This window comes from Gobio gobio, assembly GCF_949357685.1.
Source record: "Gobio gobio genome assembly, chromosome: 1".
NCBI classification, from domain to species: Eukaryota; Metazoa; Chordata; class Actinopteri; order Cypriniformes; family Gobionidae; genus Gobio; species Gobio gobio.
Window position 1 is genome coordinate 85,971,519 of NC_137097.1, and position 21,330 is coordinate 85,992,848.

Consider the following 21,330-nt stretch of genomic DNA (forward strand, 5'->3'; position numbering starts at 1 on the left):
GGGGAAATATTCAGCAAATCCTGTACAAGGTGCTTTCTTTACCAAGTATTGACCTTAATATCTTTGTATTTCACAACAGTGGGGGTTGCTTTTAAATTAAATGCAGCAATTTCTGAAGAATTATGTCTATTGGAGCTGCTTTTGTGAGTCATTTTACCAAGCAATTGTTTGTTGATTTGAAGTTTCGAAATCAACAAACAGTTATATAATTAAGACTTTCGCTTTCAGTTAAAATAAAGATTTGTATTTGGTTATGCATGCTTTTCTCTTCAGTGCTTTCATTCCCAGTGTATATCTGTTATTATATGTTCCCAGAACGTTCTGGAGACTTTGGACTTACACAATACACTGAAAAAAAGTCACCACAGTTTTTGCAGTGTTCTTTTGTGATAACATGCTATAAATCAAATAAATGTGAAAAAGACAAGCCATAACTTGTAAGATCTCAAATAAAGCATTATTTTATGTTTTATATTGATAAAGTTTGTGTTTTTATAGCTAAACAATATTAATTCTGCATTAAAACTTTAAGGGGTAAAGTGTATGTGTATGTATATATATATATATATATACATACTGTATGTGTGAATGGGTATTTATTGTTTAAACTAAAGCGATTTACAAATGAGGAATATACAACAAATGATTCATCATAAAAGGTGCTCATAATACAAAGTTTCATACATAGTTCAGATAAGAAATTAAGTGATGACAGAAGAGATGACTTCAAGTGTTTTATTGAATATTGTCAGAGATTCAGCATTTCTGTTTCTGTCTACATGATTTCATGTAATATAAACATTAAAGGTAGTACATGACTACATGATTGAACATGACACTTCATTACCCAGAAGAGAGATGCTGGTTTTCTCACCAATGGAGAATCCAGTTCCCAGGAATTTTATCTCCGCCCCAGTTGGACCAATAGTTGCACCTGTATCAACTCCAAGTCCCACTTTCACAGCAAGTGGACCGGCTTTAGCTGATGCACTGGCGACTTCAGCCCGAGCTATTGCTCCGGCTCCAATCACATTGGCTTCAGCACTAGCTGAGGCGTTGGGGCCTTTGGCTTCTGCCTCAAATACACTGAATTCAGCACGAGCTCGTCCAACTCCTGCTTCTGCAAACGCTCCAGCCTTGGGAATTCTCTTTCCTGGTTTGTTTTCAGGAAGCCCTGCATATGCTCCAGTTCGAGCATAGGTGTCTTCTGTATAGGCATCTGCTGGTCTGTCAAATGTGTCAATCATGTTTATGGTGTCGAGTAGATCAACATTAGCAGATGCAAGTTGCATTCTTGGCCGTTTTTCCACTTTAAACACTGTAAAAGATAAATAGTTGAGAAAATAGTTGTGAAACTTGTCACAGTTGTTTCCTGGATGGAAACAAATTAATTAGCAAAATTAAGTGACACCACACTACAATTCTACAATTATTTTACGTCTATTTAAAAATGACAGAAATTGAGTTATTCCTTTATCATTTTAGTTTAGTTTTAAGCACATGCCTGCATGAACAGATAGTGAAATGTTATAAAATTCCTAAAGGGATAGTTTGCCCAAAACTGAAAAATTGTCATCAGTTACTCACCCACAGGTTATTCCAAACAGTCAATTTCTACAGTCAACTGTTTGGTTATCAACAATCTTCTAAATATCTTCTTTGTGTTTAACAGAAGACAGACACATGAAAGTTTGGAACAGCCTTTGTGTGAGTAAATGACAATTTTTCAGTTTTGGGCAAACTATCCCAAAATGTTTTGACATTATTGTTTTACTATTTTAAGGCATATCAATATGAGAGTGCAGTGTTTCATTGTAAAAGAGCTTGAAATCTGTTTAACTGTAATTAAAAACATTTTTAAAAAAGGATCCACAACACCGCAAGGCACAGTTTTCATGTTTTCATACAGTTTCTTTTGAGTAAAATTGTCCATTTAAACTTTAGTCTGTATAAAACAAATGCTTGTTTTGTATTTTTAATGTCTCAACAATGTAAAATCTTAAACTCTTTAAAAACATTAAAAGAACTGGAAACACTAGTCCAAATATGCCTCACCAACAACCATTTTTTAACAGTAAAAAAAATGTTGCAAATCACCTGAAATGCTGTTTTGGTAATTCAGAGCTCTGTTGATTATGTTCTCTTCGACTCACCGGATGGAAACGGTGCTTTATTTGCAAATGTTTTATGCAAAATTGCAATTTTGCGCAGAAGTTATATTCGCAACTTAGGATGGGAACATAGCTAGTGTACATGTGTCCACCCTACAGAGTGTTAAAGTTAATGAGATGATCAAGAGATTAATTAAGTGATGATTGACCATTAGTGATTAACACCTGATGATAACGAGCAGAATATTCACAACCTGATTACACACACAAGCTGATTAGTTAAGCTTGTTTCTATATTAGTTAATAATTAGTAGCTGAAGTGTTAATGTAGTGATACTTCTTAGTCCTGCATTACTTCCTGCACAGTTACCTATTCATGACGGACCATTATTCTAAAGTGTTACAGAGTCCAAAGACAAAGTCCTTTTTCTGTACCACACTCTACCAAGTTAAGGTCTTTTGCCTTTGTAGGGTAGTATAAAATACTTACAGTATAAATAATTTGTACATTTTCCTGGTAGTTACTGCTTTTAACCCAAATATTACATATTGTTCCCTTATACCTACATGTACATATTATAGTTACACAATAATTACTGAAGTTACGCTGTAAATTTGTTTTACTTGCGCAGTACTTTCCGGGCTGTAATCTAAAGTGAGCATTTCTATGCTGGTGTCAGTCACTAATGCCTTGCTTGAAAAATCAGGAAAAAAGTCTCGCAAAATCCTGGTGGGACTGCTTGTTAATTTAAGATGTCATATTTCATTTTTATTACATTAATCACTGATTCTTGAGATAAGGGATAAAACATATCCCGAACACAAAAGCCCTATTTGTGTTAAAAAGAATATCAGCACAATAAAAATACTTAAGTTATATCTAAGGGAAATGTGTATACTCAGGACATTCATTGTTTATTCTTTTAAATAATTTCTTTAGTATTATTTTAAAAGCACACTCTATACTTGGAAACACATGTAATATAACCTGTCCTCATGAGGTCACAATGTAAAACTGCCAAACAAAGTGTTTAAAATGCAGCAAATTAAAAAAATACACAGTTACATTAAAAGGCGGAGATCTTTAAGATATCAAAAAATACAACAAGTAAATATTGAATAATATTTTCCATTAAAAAATAGCTTTAAAAGTTGTGTCCTCACTTTGCGTCAACACTGTCCGGATGTTTTATAATTCTGAATAAATCAGGCAGTGTCATGGGCAGCTTTTGTCACAGTCATGGTCTGTTTGTTTTGGTTTTCTGTTATCACATGTTCCTTTGTTCTGTCTCCCCGGTTAACATCAGAATTAGTTCATCTGTGTCAGCTGTGTGTTATCATTATCCTCTTGGTGTTCACTATATAAGTTCCTCCCATTCCTTCAGTCTCTGTCCAATCTCAGTTATGTCATGTGTGTTGTGCGATCATCTGACTGACTTCCTTGAGAATACTATATTAAACTCTCTGTTTGAGAACTACCGTTACCTGTCTTCGCCTTCCTGCCTGCACAGTTTGTAACAGCTTTAACTCTGAGGAGCTCTTACTGTTTCCTGTTCATTGTGGATCTCACAGTAGGACACATAGTCCTGGAAGTTATAGATGTTTTTATATTTTAAACAAACAATATTGAAGTTTCTGCGGTCACAGCCTTTACATGTCAACTCCGTCATCGCAGTGTTATAGTTTCTGTAAATAGTTGTGGGATAAATCTTGCCATTTTGATATGTTTATTAAGGCTGCAACTGAGGAAAAAAATGAAACTGCTCCACTGTACAACCCATGAGTAAGGTGGAAAAACATTAAATTTTGTCAACTCCGTCAGGTTTTATGTCTGATAGTTGACAAGTGCTCTCAAAAAGTCTTTATTATGTGATTTAATACGTTTTTTGCATGTGGGGAATTCTTCTAATGCTGTTTCATTATTATATTTACATATACTGTATATCTGGCCTCAGCTTGACCTTTGTCAGCATCGTCAGGTGAAGGTTTTTGTTAATTTTGAAAGAAATGTCATGTTCTTTTTTCAATTTCTTGTGTAAAAATGTTAACATCAATGAAACTACATAATGATATGTCTTAATTACCTAAGAACATTGGCGATATATGTTTAATATTAAAGGGGTGGTAAAACACATTCTTTTGAAGGCTTGATTGTGTTTGTGGGGTGCACTGTAACATGTGTTCATGCTTCGTTTTTAAAAAAATCATTATTTTTCATATATTTGACCTTTATTCTACACTGCTCTGTCCCTCCTTGTAAAACGGTCTGATGGTTTCCGGGTTGTATGAAGCCGGTCCCTCAAAAATACGCAATGGGCTCAGATTGGTTAGCTGGCCCAGTGTGTTGTGATTGGCTAACCGCCTAGTGCACGTTTGTCGGAAAAACCACGCCCCTTCCCTTTACCGGTAGACTGTGCTTTGGTCAGTATTAGAAACAAAGGCGTCAATAAAACCACACCAATCTGAGCCCTAATCAGACCCAGAACATTTTAGTGAAGATGATCGAGCAGAACCTGTTCAGTCCTCAAGAGTAAAGACTGCGGATCTATAGTGATCGCTACTGAATGGCACTGTTACTTTTGTATTTTTAGAACGATTATAGCCAAATATCAGTCGCAAGAGCTATTAACCCAAAACGAACACTAAACATTGGCTTTACTATAGTAGCCAAATCACACACAGAACCATGTTTAGCATGCCTGTAGATAAACTATACATAAAAGCTCTAATCAAAGAATCATTTACACTAATGCCAAGTTCGCTGTTGAGATTTCAACGTTAGGTGTTCGTCGGATAACGTTAAGTATGAATGAGCATTTAACAGACTGGTTTGCAGAACAGCGTTGTCATCTGTTTACTTCCTTGCTACAACCTACAATTAACAAGTCAATTAACAAGGGCAGTCGTGGCCTAATGGTTAGAGAGTCGTGAAATGTGCAGCGGGAGCCGTTGTGCTTCATACTGGCAGTGTTTGTCTCGCGCAGCTGAACCGCGGCTCGTTAATTGCAAAAGCAAATCTTAATCTTTAAAAGCAAATATCTCCCTTTGCTTTAAACTTTGAACGTTGTAACTTTGCACACTGTAAAACCTAACAGTTGTATGTACTAAAAAAAAATGAGTTCACTGCACTCAAACATTACAGAATGTTGTGTGGACACAATGACTGAAACAGAACTCAAAATGAATGAGTTATAGAACATTTCTAGTTCCCAATATGATAATTGGATAATAATTGTATTGTTAAGTGATTAAATAAGTAATAATTGCAAATTGGTGGTGACACCTGATGATGGTAATGAGCAGAATCACTGAAGGAAAGAGAAACACAAGAACTACAACTGACTTCAGCCACAGCTTTAGATGAAATCAACTGAAGGATAAAAGAAGACATTAAATCTCTGAAGATCTCAGCAGAGGAGGATTAAACAACTCCACAAACAGCATTACCAGCTTCACACATTACTAACCAGACTAACTTTATTTCTGTCATTTCTGATATATTGAAAATAATAGCAGTCACCATGATGGTGTTCAGTGTTTGCGTTTGTTGGGATCTTGACCCTTGACAAAACATGTCTTGCTCTGGCTGCTTTAACGAAGCACATTTGTTATGATAAGAAAAGCCAAGAGGAAATGTGATCAGCTGGTGTTGGTTGTTTTTTGCTGATGATATTATCGTTATGGAATGACTAAATCACTTATCTCATTCAGAGTTTAATGCTCGGGTTATAGAGGTTTTATGTTGTTTTTTTTAATAATTATTCATTAAAGAACCTATGTAATCCTACAGCACAAGATCCAGGATGGTTGCAGAGATCAAACAGGATATAAATGAATAAAATTAATGCACAGAAGGTTTTAATCTACAACAGTACCCTGACACACACAGACATCAGGAATCAGCGTATGAATCTCAACAATGGTGACAATCCAAAAATATATTCAGATAAACAGATCAAATTTGAACATAAAACAAGCTACAAAAACATCACAACAAACACAGCAAAAGTAAAAGCAAATAGTAAGAATCAAAGAAAATGAGTCACAATTCAGATGCATATTTTATTCATGCCGCAATGCATGCTGGGACCCATGAGGGAGTTTTGATTGGTGGTATCCAGCATGCACTGCAGCATGAAGCTTTTCATTTATTGTCACCATTGTTGAGATTCATACGCAGATTCTTGATATCTGTGTGTGTCTAAGTAACGTCATAGATTAAAACTGCATTACAACTTTTGAGCACTACATGATTTTAAAATTTTGCATATTATTCAATTACCACAACAGTGCTGGATCGTGTGCTGCTGAATCACGTAGGCACCATTATGAATAATACAAATATTAAGAGCACAATACTGCTATAACCAGAGAATAAAACTCTGAGTGAGATCAGTGACTTAAGCCACCACATGATGATTGTACCAGCATCACTGTATAGCCAACATCACCTAATCACATTTTCTCTAGGCATTTCTTACCATAACAAATGTGCTTTCTAAACACAAAGTTAAAGCAGCCAGAGGGAAAAAAATTAAAGTTAAATGTTTAAGGGTCACGAGCCCAACTAAAGAAAAGACTCATCTCCATCATGGTGACATGATGAATGAATGATCAATTTAATTATTATTTTCATTAAAACAGAAATGACAGAAATAAAGTCAGTCTGGTTAGTATTGGATAGTGTTGTTTGTAGAGTTGTTTAATCCTCCTCTGTTGAGATATTCAGAGATTTAATGTCTTCTTTTATCTTCTGTTATTTCATCTAAAGCTGTGGCTTAAATCAATTGTAGTTCTTGTGTTTCTCTTTCCTTCTGTGATTCTGCTCATTATCATCAGGTGTTCATAATTAAATCAATCAGTGCTCAATCATCACTTAATTACTCAACTGCAACATATATTAAGAATAATTTAAAAAAATGTCTATTATTGTACTCAACTGAAATGAGCTTAGAGTACTCATAACTGTTGGTTTTTAAACTCAAATTATTTGAGGTAAAGTTTCCTCAAATGTAATGAGTTTGCTTAACTCATTGGGTTTGACTTTGTGTGTGCTATTGTGAGCTAGCAGTAACTAGCAAGCTCTCTGAGTTAATTTAAAGTTTGTTATTTCTGTTGTTTTACTCATTATAGTGAAGTTTTAGCTGTAAAAATTATTTGAATGCAGTGTAAAGTTTAATTGGATATTAAGAAATATCCTTGGTTTAGTGGACTCAATTAAAATAAGTTCAGAGTACTCATAACTACAGTTTTTCTTTACTTCAATTAAGTTTGTTAAACTCAATTTAATTGAGGTAATCAGTTTCCTCAAATTAAATGAGTTAGCTTAACTTGTTGGGTTTTACAGTGCAGATGTTGTTTATGCTCAAGCAGCAACATTACAAACTAGCTAAAGTTAGAAAAGTGAAATCGTGGTTTACCACCCCTTTAAAAGGAGGGAGGAAAATTAAGGAATTTAGAAACTGGGTTGTTCATAATAGTGTGAAAACAAACACAAAATAAACATACGAGAATGTATTTGGATGATTTACTGAAAACCAATATTTCATAACTAAAGACTTTACACTGTTTTTGGATATATTAAATTAAATTAGCATGCTTTTTAGTGTGTCTGACGGAGTTGACACAAATTAAGTTATGGACTGAATACATATAATTGTTTAGAAAAACAAATTTAGAAAAAAGCTGTTCCCTTACATGGTTTCTTATCCGAGACCTTTGTATACAAAAATAACAGTGTTAGTTTTTATATTTTTTTTACATCTAATGCATGTTTTGTCCCTTTTCTCAATAATCAGTGTAATATAACAACATTCACCAATCTGTCTGAGAGTACTTGAGATTATATACATAATTGACATACCAAAGTTAAGAAAGTGAAAGAAGTAAATAAACACACAAAATACAAAAACTACTAAATATAGGCCAACTATTAAAATAGAGTTACCTTGTCTTCTGTGGTTTTCAGACCTTTCTGTTTGTCGCAAGTCTTAAAAGCTCACTAGGTCTTTGGTGGTGTCGCAAGAGCTGTACTTTGATCCTTCAAAAGTGCAGCTTCTGTCAAACTGTTTCTGGGTTGCCAAGTCCCAGAAACATTTATAGCCAAAAGACGGACTCAAAACTCGCCCAGAAGGAATGAAAACTACAGCCCGTCCAATCACAGTTGAGAGCTGTGGGATTCCCATAAAAGCCCTTAAAATAAATTGTATTTATTCTGTTTAAAATAGATATGAGTAACACTGTCCCAACAATCAGTGAGAGTCTGAGAAACTTCAAGCAGTAAACAATAATGCCAGTAAAGTACAGTTTTTTAATGAATAGAATTGATCACAGATTTAACTTGAGCTTCTTCCTTAATATTTAAAGGTCAATCAAAGAATGTTGTCCAAAGAATGTTTTCTGCTAACATTATGAGGATAAAATAAATCATCAAATACTAATGACAATATATCTGGTCATTTCATGAATGGAAATTAACACTTTCAAAACAAACACTTGAATAACCTTTCCATAAGCTCAAGAGAAAATTGAGAACAATGACTAACTAATGACTAATAATGACAATAACTTTCTCATGTTCCAAGGATGTTCTTTTAAAACATCACACACAACTTTATTCATTTGAAGTTAGTTATTCCAAGAATATTGTTCTAAGAACGTTTTCTCCCAACATTATGATTTTTTTACTTCTACAAGCAATGTATAAATAATGTTTTAGTGCTAATCTTTTTAGAACATTATTGACAACCAGATAACATTGAACATTAATGGTCCTGGAAAATAACTATGAGAGAATCTTGACAGAACATTAACCAAAGTTATGAGAATGTTCCCTGTTAGCTGGGAAATCACGTGGACAGTAAAAGCTCTTAGTCACCAAGACAATTATTGCAAACATGACCTCAAACAGGAACAAAACTTGTGATCACAGCTCACAGTATGCAAACTTCAAATGGGGTGACGAGAGACAAAAAATATTTTACAAAATCATCAACCTTAATCATTTGTCACTGTGGCCTCAAAGCTTCAGCACTGCCACACTGAGCCCAATTGCTATGTCTGAGGTAAAACACACCCCCTCATTACCATATGGACAAAGAAATGTGGAAATAAATAAATGTCCACAAATAGAAATATACATAAATGTGGAAATAAATAAAAGTGGAGGAGATGGTGATGTGCCTGTGACGATCTCGTGAGACATCGTGTGCGATCTAACATGGCGGCGCCCTGAACACAGCTAAAAACTGTCACGGTTCATGAATTCATCGTCTCATTCTGCCTGTGTTGTGTGGTGTTGTTGGAGGCGTGGTCACTGATTACTCATCACCTCATCACACTCACCTGCTGTACCTGATTACCAGGGCTATATCACCGTGTGTCTCACTCAGTCTTGTTGTCAGATCGTTGCAGTGTGTCCTGTGGGTTTCCTGTGTGTCTCGTGTTCTTCGTGGGATTGCTTCACCCCGGTTCCGGTTCCAGCCGACCGTGTCTGCCCATTTGCCTCCCTGCTGCACTGAGTTCACCAGCGTCCTGCCATCCTGCCATTTGGACTGTGCTGCTTTCTGCCTTCAGATACATTACTGTTCTGATCTACCTTGTATGTTGAGTAATAAATCATTGTTGATTCGCTATTGGATCCTTCTGCTTATTTCTACCAGCGCTCACGACAGAACGATCTGACCAACCATGGATCCAGTGAAGAGGGCGGAATTACAAGAGTATTTGACTGCCAACAGTCAACGTATGAAGCGGCAGGAGAAGCATATCACCGCCAATGCACAGGCTGTGCAGGTACTCGTGCAGCAGGTGTCCGAGCTCTCGACTCAAATCCAACACCTGACATCGCCCACTGCGCCCAGCCCACCGTCCGTTTTCCCAGACCCAGTCGCCGTCACCAACCATCACGAACCCCGCATCCCCACACCAGAGAGGTACGCGGGTGAGTTATGCAGACCTTTTTTGACTCGCTGCTCTCTATTCTTCTCACTACAGCCTCTTACGTTCGCTACTGAGAGAGCGAAGGTGGCGTTGGTGATCAATCTACTATCTGGCCGAGCAGCGGTTTGGGGAACGGCGGTGTGGGAGACTGACCATCAATGCTGTTCTTCGTTCCAGACACTCTCAGCGGAACTTAGAAGGGTCTTTGATCGAGCAGCAACAGGTCGCGAGGCGGCTCGCACACTCTCGGAATTACGTCAAGACCAGCATTCGGTGTCGGAGTACATGATTCAGTTCCGGAACACACTGCAACGAACATGTGCCGGAGGGAGTTCGGTCCGACGTTATTCGATGGGGTCATGGTTCCAATGTGGCTTGTCATCCAGGAGTCAATAGAACCAAGTTTTTGGTAAAGCAACGGTTCTGGTGGCCTGGCATGGCTCGTGACATCCGGGAATTCGTATTGGCTTGTTCAGTTTGTGCCATGGGTAAGACTTCCAATCGCTCCCCAGATGGGTTACTCCAACCGCTGTCTGTTCCTTCGAGACCCTGGTCCCACATTGTGCTAGATTTTGTTACCGCCCTCCCGCCCTCTCAAGGCAAGACGGTCGTTTTGACCGTTGTGGACCGGTTCTCGAGAATGGTTCATTTTATTCCCTTGCCTTCGGCCAAGGAGACAGCGGTGGCTGTCGTAGATCACGTCTTTCGTTTACATGGCCTTCCGATGGACGTGGTTTCCGACAGGGGGCCCCAATTTATATCCAAATTTTGGCGTGAATTCTGTAAATTACTGGGGGCGACAGTTAGTCTGTCTTCGGGGTTCCATCCCCAGAGCAATGGTCAAACAGAGCGAGCCAATCAGGATCTTGAGAGAGTGTTGCGATGTATTGCTGCCAAGAACCCTTCCTCTTGGAGCCAACTGATTTCTTGGGTTGAGTACGCTCACAACTCGTTACCAGTGTCGGCCACGGGCCTCTCTCCGTTTAAGTGCAGTTTAGGTTACCAGCCACCTATCTTTCCTAGTCTGGAGTCCGAAGTCGCGGTCCCCTCCGCCCACGCCTTCATCCAGAGGTGTCGTCACACATGGAATAGAGTCCGTGAGACTCTGTTCCATGTGGGTAGACGCACCAAGGCCCAAGCCGATCGCCACCGGTCTAAGCCTCCCGTATACGTCGTGGGTCAAAAAGAGTGGCTTTCATCTAAGAACATTCCTCTGCGGTCCGTAAGTAATAAACTGGCTCCTAAAATTCATTGGCCCGTTTCCTATCACCAAGATCATTAGTCTGGTGACAGTCCGCCTCAAACTACCTCCAGCGTACGGGAGGATTCATCCCGCCTTTCATGTCTCCAAATTGAAACCTGTTTTTCACTCCCACATAAATCCGCCAGTCCCGGTTCCCCCCCCTGCCGCGTCTCGTAGATGGGGAACCTACTTATTCGGTCAACCGTATTCTGGATTCTAGACGGAGGGGACGCGGATTTCAGTACCTGGTGGACTGGGAAGGTTACGGTCCGGAGGAGAGAAGTTGGGTTCCTGCCAGGGACATATTAGATCATTCCCTTATCGATGATTTCAATCGACAGGTAGGTCCTCCTGGGAGCGCTCGGAGGCGCTCCTAGGGGGAGGGGTACTGTCACGGTTCATGAATTCATCGTCTCATTCTGCCTGTGTTGTGTGGTGTTGTTGGAGGCGTGGTCACTGATTACTCATCACCTCATCACACTCACCTGCTGTACCTGTTTACCAGGGCTATATCACCGTGTGTCTCACTCAGTCTTGTTGTCAGATCGTTGCAGTGTGTCCTGTGGGTTTCCTGTGTGTCTCGTGTTCTTCGTGGGATTGCTTCACCCCGGTTCCGGTTCCTGCCATCCTGCCATTTGGACTGTGCTGCTTTCTGCCTTCAGATACATTACTGTTCTGATCTACCTTGTGTGTTGAGTAATAAATCATTGTTGATTCGCTATTGGATCCTTCTGCTTATTTCTACCAGCGCTCACGACAAAAACAAAAAAGTTCATAGACGGTAGAGCCTGACCTACAGTATATATCGGTGGGACAATATTATCGGTAATTATCTGATATTATCTGCCGATATTAGGCATTTTCCAGACTATCGGTATCGGCATTTATGACGGCCGATAAATTAATATTTAAAAAAATAATAAAAACGGACGAAACACCGCTCAACCACATTATGAGTTTGGCGTTTCATAGTTTTTATACATTTTATTTATCAGAACTTACTGTATATATTAAATATATTTTTATGTTTCTCTGTTATGTTGTGACAATTAAACTGAATTATCATATTATTTTAGAGAGGCTGAGGGATCATGAATAATCTGTTTAAGTTTTTTTTATGCGTTTCTGTTTTTTATATATATATATAAATAATCGGCCGAAATATCAGAATATCTGATTTTTTAATCACCAAATATTTGCATTGGTATCGGCCTTAAAAATCCTTTATCGTTTGGGCTCTAATAGACGGCTGCTTCGGAGACTGCTTTATTCACTGGATTAAAAAACTATATAATACTCCACTAGCATCTGTTATAACGAATGGCATAATATCATCACCATTCCAACTCCAGCGAGGCACTTGCCAAGGCTGCCCCTTATCACCATTACTTTTCGCCTTTTTTATAGAACCTCTTGCTGCTGCAATAAGACAGAATGTTAATATTTTTGGAGTTTTATCAAACAACACTAATCATAATGTCTTTATACGCAGGCAACATACTATTTGTACAAATCCTAAAACATCACTCACAGAAATAATTAAACTCATCAACGAATATTCTACCATATCAGACTACCCCATAAACTGGACTAAATCAACAATTTTACCACTGAATATAAAACAAAGACAGGAGCATACAGGACACACCGTTCAAAATTAATAATATTACATTCTTAGGAATAAACATATCCCAGAACCTCTCTGACTGAAAACAATAGAATATGATTTAACTTGATGCACTGAAAAAAATAATTAATTCATCCAATTAAAAAAAATGCAGGGTAATATTTCACATCTATATTTTATAACTTGAGCCAATGAAAAATAAATAACTTTTCAGTCTGGTTTTAGATCAATGCACAGTACGGAAACTGCTTTGTTGAAGGTCAGCAATGACCTTTTGCAAACCCTAGATACCGGTTTGCACGCAGTGCTTGTCTTATTGGATTTAAGCGCTGCAACCATAGTATCTTGTTACATCAGTTGGAAAAAGTGGTGGGTATTCAGGGTGTCACGTAATCAGGATATTCGTCTCCGGGAAAAAAAAGGCATTTGGGGGGTAAAATATGTGTTATCTTGGCAGGGCTGCCTGCTCAAATTCGCATTCCTGGGTCTGTATAATCACATAATTGGGGTCGCTTCAACCCGCGGACTTGGCAACACAGGGCAGTTGAGTTCTGTTGACATTTGACAACTAACGTTATGCGTCGCTCCGTTGCTCTGATTGGTTGTAGGTCTATCAAATTGAGGTCTTTACTGGTTCGTTTGAAACACGCCCCATAATCACAGCCCAACGGAGCAGATCAGACTCATATTCTGACTAGAATTGAGTATGACTACGTCAGGCTAGAGCGTACCTGGTTGTGTTAGTCTTTCGATCGGCAGAGGCACTTTCAACACTTTTTCCATAAATTGAATACAGAAGGCGTACTTTACTTCATAAAGTTTTAAATATGGATATTTTTCTTACACAAACGCATCTTTTCTCTTCAGGGGTCCTTTATTAACACCCCAGAGCCGTGTGGAGCAGTTATATGACGCACAGATGCATTTTTATGGACTTCAAAAACAGAGCAACTATTACTTCTATTATAATGCTTGGATTAGCCTGGACTTTTTTAATATAACTCAGATTTTATTCGTCTGAAAGAAGAATGTCACACACCTAGGATGAGTTGAGGGAGAGTAAATCATGGGGTAATTTTAATTTTTGGGTGAACTATCCCTTTAACATTCATTGTTGTTAGAGTCCATTTCATAGTCAGTTTCTACATACTGATGATGACAAGAGGAGAAACACTTTGAGTTTGCGTTTGATGATTAATGATTCTGTCATTGAACAACACACATCTGCTGTTTTGCTAGTGTCCAAAATTTTGTTAGTGTCTCTAAATGCCAGTCCTGCAGCCGCTCTACGACTGATTCCCATGCTCTCAGCCTCCTTTATGGCGCTTTCTTTCTCTTCATATGTCACCACCCTCATCCCAATGAGGTTAGCTATAGCTGTTATGTACACGTCAGTAATCATAACCCGTTCAGCTTCCTGTCGTGACTCCTCTGCTAAACTCCAGTACATTTCCTGCCATTCTGTTAAAATGCCCCTTTGTGCTTCAGTTTGAGCTGCTTTATTGTGTTTTTCTCCTCCTCAGTGAATCGACCCACTCTAATCACGATAATAAAAGCGTGTGGTCCAGGAGACGAGTATGTTGCAAATTTCACTATTTCTTTCATAATTCAGTTTTAACCTCGTTATCACTGAGTACATTATCATAAAGTCCAGGCGTGTCGATCACTGTGATCTCTTTACCCATCCTCTCTGTGGTTTCTGAATGACACTGTTTCGTCTGAGAGGTTGAACCGGCTGTAGATTTGAACACATTTCTGCCAATGCTGTTTCCTGCTGCACTTTTCCCAGATCCAGTTTTTCCCAGCAGAACCAGCCTGAGATCTTTCCTCTCAGGAATCTGATGCTCATCTGGATCTTCAGCTGTTGAACTTTCTCCTGAAACTACAACAGAAAACACAAATCAGTCGCTGTATCAGTGAGTTTTGAATTCCACAACACATGTGAGGCATTTGCAGAAGCTCTTAACTAATTACAGCACAACAGATATCACTGCTTTACATCTAATGAACAGGTGAGCATAATCCTCCATCTATTACTGAAATTATTACACCAAAAGAATAATTTACAGTTGATGTCAGTCTCCTTGCTGTTGCTCCTCTTCATCTGTTCCATGCTATATTTCCCACTGTTCTCCGTCATCATTCCTTCAATCTTTAAGTAGTAGTTCTTGCTTCTGATCGTCTGATTTACTCCTGTTATTGAAACAGTGAAACTTTCCTCCACATTCTGTCACCAGTCGCTGGAGATCCTCATGATCTTTGTGTTGTAGATGTTCCTCAATGGTCTGATCCAGATCCTCCAGTTCATCTCCACGTGTGAACAGATCTCATGATGTACTTCTGAACTTCAGGACCAAATAAACACTTGATATAATCCAGGATCTCTTCCTCATTTCCCACAGGTTTCTCTAGAGGAACGGCTCGCTGACATCTCTGAAAGAGACGGAAACATGTATAGTATGTATTATTACCCACATTTGCATCTGCTACAAACACACAAGAGAAAAACAAATGCAATAAATTATTCTCAGGGCGTTTCACACTGGCAGTTTAGTTCTAAACGGGTCACGGTTAGCATGAAAAACTGTTAATGTGAAAGCTAATGATCATGCGGACCCGGGGGACCGAACCCGAGAGTAGGAGGAATGAGTTCGGTGGCACTCGAACTGTGCCATGATTCACGTGAATGAGAAAGCAACACGGACTCTGGTGTGCACTTGTTCAGGAAGTAAAGTAGCCTGTGCATGAAGCTTTAGCCGACGCCGATGTATTTAGGGATGATTGTGTTGATGATTTACTTTGAACAAAACCAAAAATCATTAACAAGACTTTTGTCTCAAAATATATTCAATAATTTTAGCGATTCTCATTTGCTACATATATATACATAATTAAAAAAAAAAAAACATTGAATATGAGATCAAATTAGTGCAGAATCAACTTTTTGGAAGCATACAACCACAACTGTTTTTACAATATGATTGTAAAAGGTTTGTTACTCATTCTCTATATTAAGATCAACCCCCTTATAGTGCCCCCTTTTTTTGGTCGAGCCACTGCCCCTCAGAATTGCTTACAAGTACAATTTTGGCTGTATTATTTTGCTGTTTACATTTGCATTTTGCACCGTACTTTTAACTGTAATATGCAACCACTTTCCACTGCACTTTTACACTTTTTTCGGATAACTTCTGTCCATAATTTATTGCACTACCTTAATCCACTACTATATTCCTCATCTTAGCCTAACATATCATTGTATACCTCTATCTGTAAAATTCTGTTTATAGTAATTGCCATCTGTATATTATATTATATTCATAATACATATTCACCTTTAAATTCTGTTTATAGTAATAGCCATCTGTATACTTATTCACTGTACATATTCACCTGTAAATTCTGTTTATAGTAATAACCATCTCTCTATTTATATATACTCAGTACATATCCATGTCCTGCACTTATGCAAACGTTGTATATCCTGCACTTGCTGCTATTGCACTTCTGGTTAGACCTAAACTGCATTTCGTTGCCTTGTACCTGTACTTGTGTAATGACAATAAAGTTGAATCTAATCTAATCTAATCTAATCTAATCTAATTATTTGTGTCCCCTTTATACATTTTATTGCTATGTTTTTTTCACTACTGCATGAGTTCAACAGAGCTCAAAAGGTTGACTGTGCAATAAAAATGCTGCCTATGCAAATAATTGTGAATTACTTTGGCTCCCACCCACAATCTGTAAATATGTACTTAAATCAACATTTACAGTAAACATTACAGTTCCAACGATTACAATGTTGGCAGATGAGTCAGCAAGGCAGTTATCTTGTGGCCAGCTGACACATAAAATACAAAAAGCAAATTAACATTTTTGATATATTAAATAATTTGTGCATCATTAGTTTTTTTATTTATTTCTCTATTATGACATACATTCATTCATCCTATGCATATTGCCTAGATTCCAATAGGGTCACATAGAGTAGTGGAAAACAGAAATATGTACACATGATTTGAAAGTTTATTTGAATAAATATCTAAATGTAAATGGTGTGCCTCATAGCTGACACCAGCACTTTACAGTTGGTTTTGTGGCTGTAAATCATTCTCTTCAAATGCTATTGAACTTAGAAACATGTATATCAATGTCGTATGTAACTTTAGAGAGTAGAGACTGTCCCTAAATTTGCAAATATCGAACGTCAAGCCAACTTTTAAGCAATCTTTTAAGGTACAAGTGGCCGTCACTGGGGTGGGACCCTTAAGGGGACATTTTTGTAGCTCTAAGTCAGGGGTAGGCAAGTTCGGTCCTAGAGAGCTGATGTCCTGCAGAGTTTAGCTCCAACCCTACTAAGCCACCACAGTATAAAACTCATGGCTCCCAGCATGCTTTGCAGCATTAAGTATGTCACCATTGTTGAGATTCATATGCCAATTATTGATATATGTGTGCATCTAAACTGTTATGCAGTTATACAGTTTGTTCCTCAAGGAACTAAATTGTACCTCCACTGTAGGAAAAGGAAAAGGAACAGGCGATGCTATCAATAGTTTAATGCATTTGGTCTTAAATCACCTGGAGGATTCAGATGCTTATGCACAAGCACTTTTTATTGATTTTAGTTCAGCTTTTAATGCTATACAAACACATGTCTTAATTAAAGTTAGATGTCAATCCTACAATATCCGAATCATTCAAGTGCAATCATACAAGTACTGAGGTGTGTACACAGACATCTCTTTATGTGGGACACACATGTTGATTAGGTGTGTGAAAGACTTCACCAGAGATTGTATTTTTTATGAAGACTGCAGCTTTATGGAGTCTGTACTAGAAAGTGTCTTCAGATATGGCTTGTTTTCCTGTTTTGGTAATCTCTCTGTTAAATCTAAATCAAAGATAATGTATATTGTTGGAACTGTGATGAAAGACTATCCCAGTATTCAGACTCTGTACCTTTGAATGAGGCAAAAGGGATCTGAAGTGACCCGTCTCATGTACTTTACCGCTGTTATGATCTCTTGCGCTCTGGAAGAAGGTATAGAGTTCTCCTTTGTGCCCGTCTCAATCAGATTATTGAATATGGACGCTCTACCTATTCTCATGTGTATGGTGTGAATGATTATTGTGTACAGTTTTATAATGTATGAGGTGCTGCTCAAATGCTGGCTATTGAAGTCCATCACAAATAAAGGGACAATAAAGTATATTTCATATCAATACTATCGGCAGAATGGCATCTTTAACAGCATGTATAACCCGTTTAGTTTTAGGCAGTCAACACAGTGAGCTCTTCAAGACACATATTGAACTTTGACCTCATAAGATTGTCATCAAGAAAGTCTTCTATTCACTCATGTTTAACAACGCTTTGCTCAGGGTATGAGAAGGAAAGGTAACACAAGCTACAGATGCCACAGTGTGTTATTATAAAGTGTAATGAACGACAGGTTTTGAGCTAGAACAGAGTTTTCTGCCATTTCAGTAACTGTTCTCACTGTCCGTATGACTGAATATATACTGTAGTTGGAGATGCTCTGACCCAGTCGTCTAGCCGTCACAATCTGGCCCTTGTCAAACTCGCTCAAATCCTCACGCTTGCCCATTTTTCCTGCTTCTAACACATCAACTCTGAGGACAAAATGTTCACTTGCTGCCTAATATATCCCACCCACTAACAGAGATAATCAGCGTTATTCAATTATTACATGAATTTACAATTTCAGTCAGTGTTGCATTGTACGTAAATGCATATGGGCTTTTGTCTGCCATTGGTCTACTTGCTTACGTTCCATGGTTGCAAGAAACTGCTTTCAGCCTTGTGTGTAGATTATGCTTTGAGCCGCTATGGAAGCTTTTCATTCGTTTCTTTCACTGCAGTTACACGTTATTACCAAATGTGTAAAAATAAAAGGCAAGTTTAAAAAATATTCTGGTTCTTTTAATGTAAAAGGTGTAAATGCATTTTACTCAGGAAAAACTTTTTACAGAACGCTTCACAACATTGTTCATTAATAACCACGAAAATATACTTTCCCCTACATTCATGCAAAAAAATTAAAATTTAACACATTTTAAAATATATCTACAAGATGACTGTGCCAAACTGTTGAAAGATGGACACCGGCAGAAAGGAATGATGATGAATCACATGGTTTCCCATCCAGGAGGCCAACATAACAACCAAAACATCCCACTGACCACAAAAGAACAGCAGTATACATATTCATACCTTCAGAAATGAAGATTCAACGGCTTTCTATAAGCACAAAACAGAGATGATCATATGCCTACAGCTTTCAGTCTTAAAGAATAAAAAAGAGGTAAAGAATAATCTTTTAATTACATAAGTACATACAAAACTGTCAAATTCCCCTTACATTGTAAACACTCCAGATATTGCTACTTAAAAAAACTGTTTATCCATTTATTGCAAGAACTCAAATATTGTAAAATGTTTACTCTGATGGTAAATCAGAAGAAATGTTGTAGTGGCAATCACACAAAAACACGTGATTAATGACTAGCATTTCACATTTGCTCATCTTCACTAGTGTTTCCAGACATGATGTGTCAGATTCACACTCATACAGCTATAATCAAACACTGACATAACGGATTAACAATGCAGATTCATATTACAGTTTTACGGTGCAAATTGCAGTACATGCAGTGATTGCTGAACTAACCAAAATGGCGGCGCTTTGCTCGGCTGCACTGGCTCTCGATAGTAGTAGACATTTAACAACAAATAAGCCACTTAGACAAGTGACTTCAACAAGTTATGTGCAGCGTAGCAGGGCTAAATAAATATATGATCACTGTTTCATGCTAGAATCACGTGAAATCAGCAGTTTAGGGGCCGTAGATGCGATTACGTTGGACGCTCTGCATAGCAGATGCTGTAGTGGTCTCAAGCCATTGCTCTTCGGACATTGAGTTTTTGACTATTACATTTACATTTACATTTATGCATTTGGCAGACGCTTTTATCCAAAGTGACTTACAGTGCCCTTATTACAGGGACAATACCCCTGGAGCAAAATGGAGTAAAGTGCCTTGCTCAAGGACACACTGGTGGTGACCGCTGGGATTGAACCCACTTGACCCACTGGACCACCATCTCACATATTACATGCAGATAATTTTATCAACTGTCCTCATCACAGCAGTGCATCCCACCCAGTGAAAAACTTGTCTGGCTATCACCAGACCAAGCTCAATTTAAAATTGAACATTGGTCTGGGGAGTCTGCTATGTATTTTCTACTGCACAAGAGGCGTGATCAACGAGCATTATTCACGCAATTGGATAGTCCTTCAACCAATCAGGCCAACGATCAGGGTGACGTACTTTGCAGAGCGACGCAAAAACTCCAGACAGGTTAGGTTTGTATTGGTTAGTAGCATTGGTCAGCGGTTTGCAGAAGCAGCAATGGCATCGAGCGATTTTTGCAGGTTGTGCAAAAAAAACATGAAAGTGAGTGGTACCCACTCGAGCGATTTGTTTGCTAAACTAAAGAAATCAATCAGCATCGTCGAGAGGTTAAAAGGAATTGGATTGACGGTTGTGCGAGAGACGGGTAGATCAGATAGAATGTGCAATCGGTGTGCAACAATCATTACAGGAAATGGGTAGAAGAGAATGGGGGAGCGACATCTTCATCCACCGGAAATACTAGTGCTGATAAGAGAGGACGGGAACCTACTCCCACTAAAACTCAGAGGGATGTAAAGGGATGAGTCCTGGTGGAGCAACTAGGCCTACTGCATGGAGAAGCACAACAAAGGTAAGTCTATTTTTATCCAGTACAACTTGCTACATAGACCTACAATATTTTGTGTCATCATAGCACTCTATTAACATCTCAGGATATCACCGTGGTTTACGTATTGTTGTATCATGTGTAACCCTGTCAATTTTGCCCCAATAACGTCCTGAAATTACCTTTAATGCAAACACTTCAAACTATAGTAAAGTGCAATATCTAGTTCGCCACTAGGTGGCAGAGCACAATAAAACGTTCTTCTTCTGCTGTTTTTGGGCATTCGCGTGGCTTTAGGAAAAAGCCTGGAAAAACGGGAGCCAGAGCAGAAGTATATACTAAGATTGAAATTGATTTAGAAAATGAAATATATCCTCGAGGTTGAACTACATTGAAAGTTAGATGACACCTGTTGTAACACAAAGTTATCTCGGTGAGTGAAAACTGTAATTTTGAGTTGATTTGTTTGAAGCTAAAATGAAGCATTTCAATGTTACAGTGGATTACAGTGGATTAAAAAAAAAAAACAGTCTGGCTATCTACAATAGCAGTGGATGTTACCCCACAGGTACATTTTGTTGTATATTCAAATTTTGGTATAATGAAAAAATGCATTTTGAAAGGAAATAATTCT

The 21,330-nt window shown here is 38.1% G+C and overlaps 1 protein-coding gene across 1 annotated transcript; it reads right to left on the reverse strand.

The window, feature by feature from the left end:
* Positions 1-723: 723 nt before the first annotated feature.
* On the reverse strand, positions 724-8,095 carry LOC307129003 (uncharacterized protein). Its single transcript, XM_079821115.1, has 2 exons — positions 8,059-8,095; positions 724-1,318 (listed from the first exon to the last, which is right to left on the reverse strand). The coding sequence occupies exon 2, from the start codon at positions 1,290-1,292 to the stop codon at positions 819-821; it is 474 nt and encodes a 157-aa protein (XP_079677241.1). The 5' UTR covers positions 1,293-1,318; positions 8,059-8,095; the 3' UTR covers positions 724-818.
* Between the last annotated feature and the right edge of the window lie 13,235 nt (positions 8,096-21,330).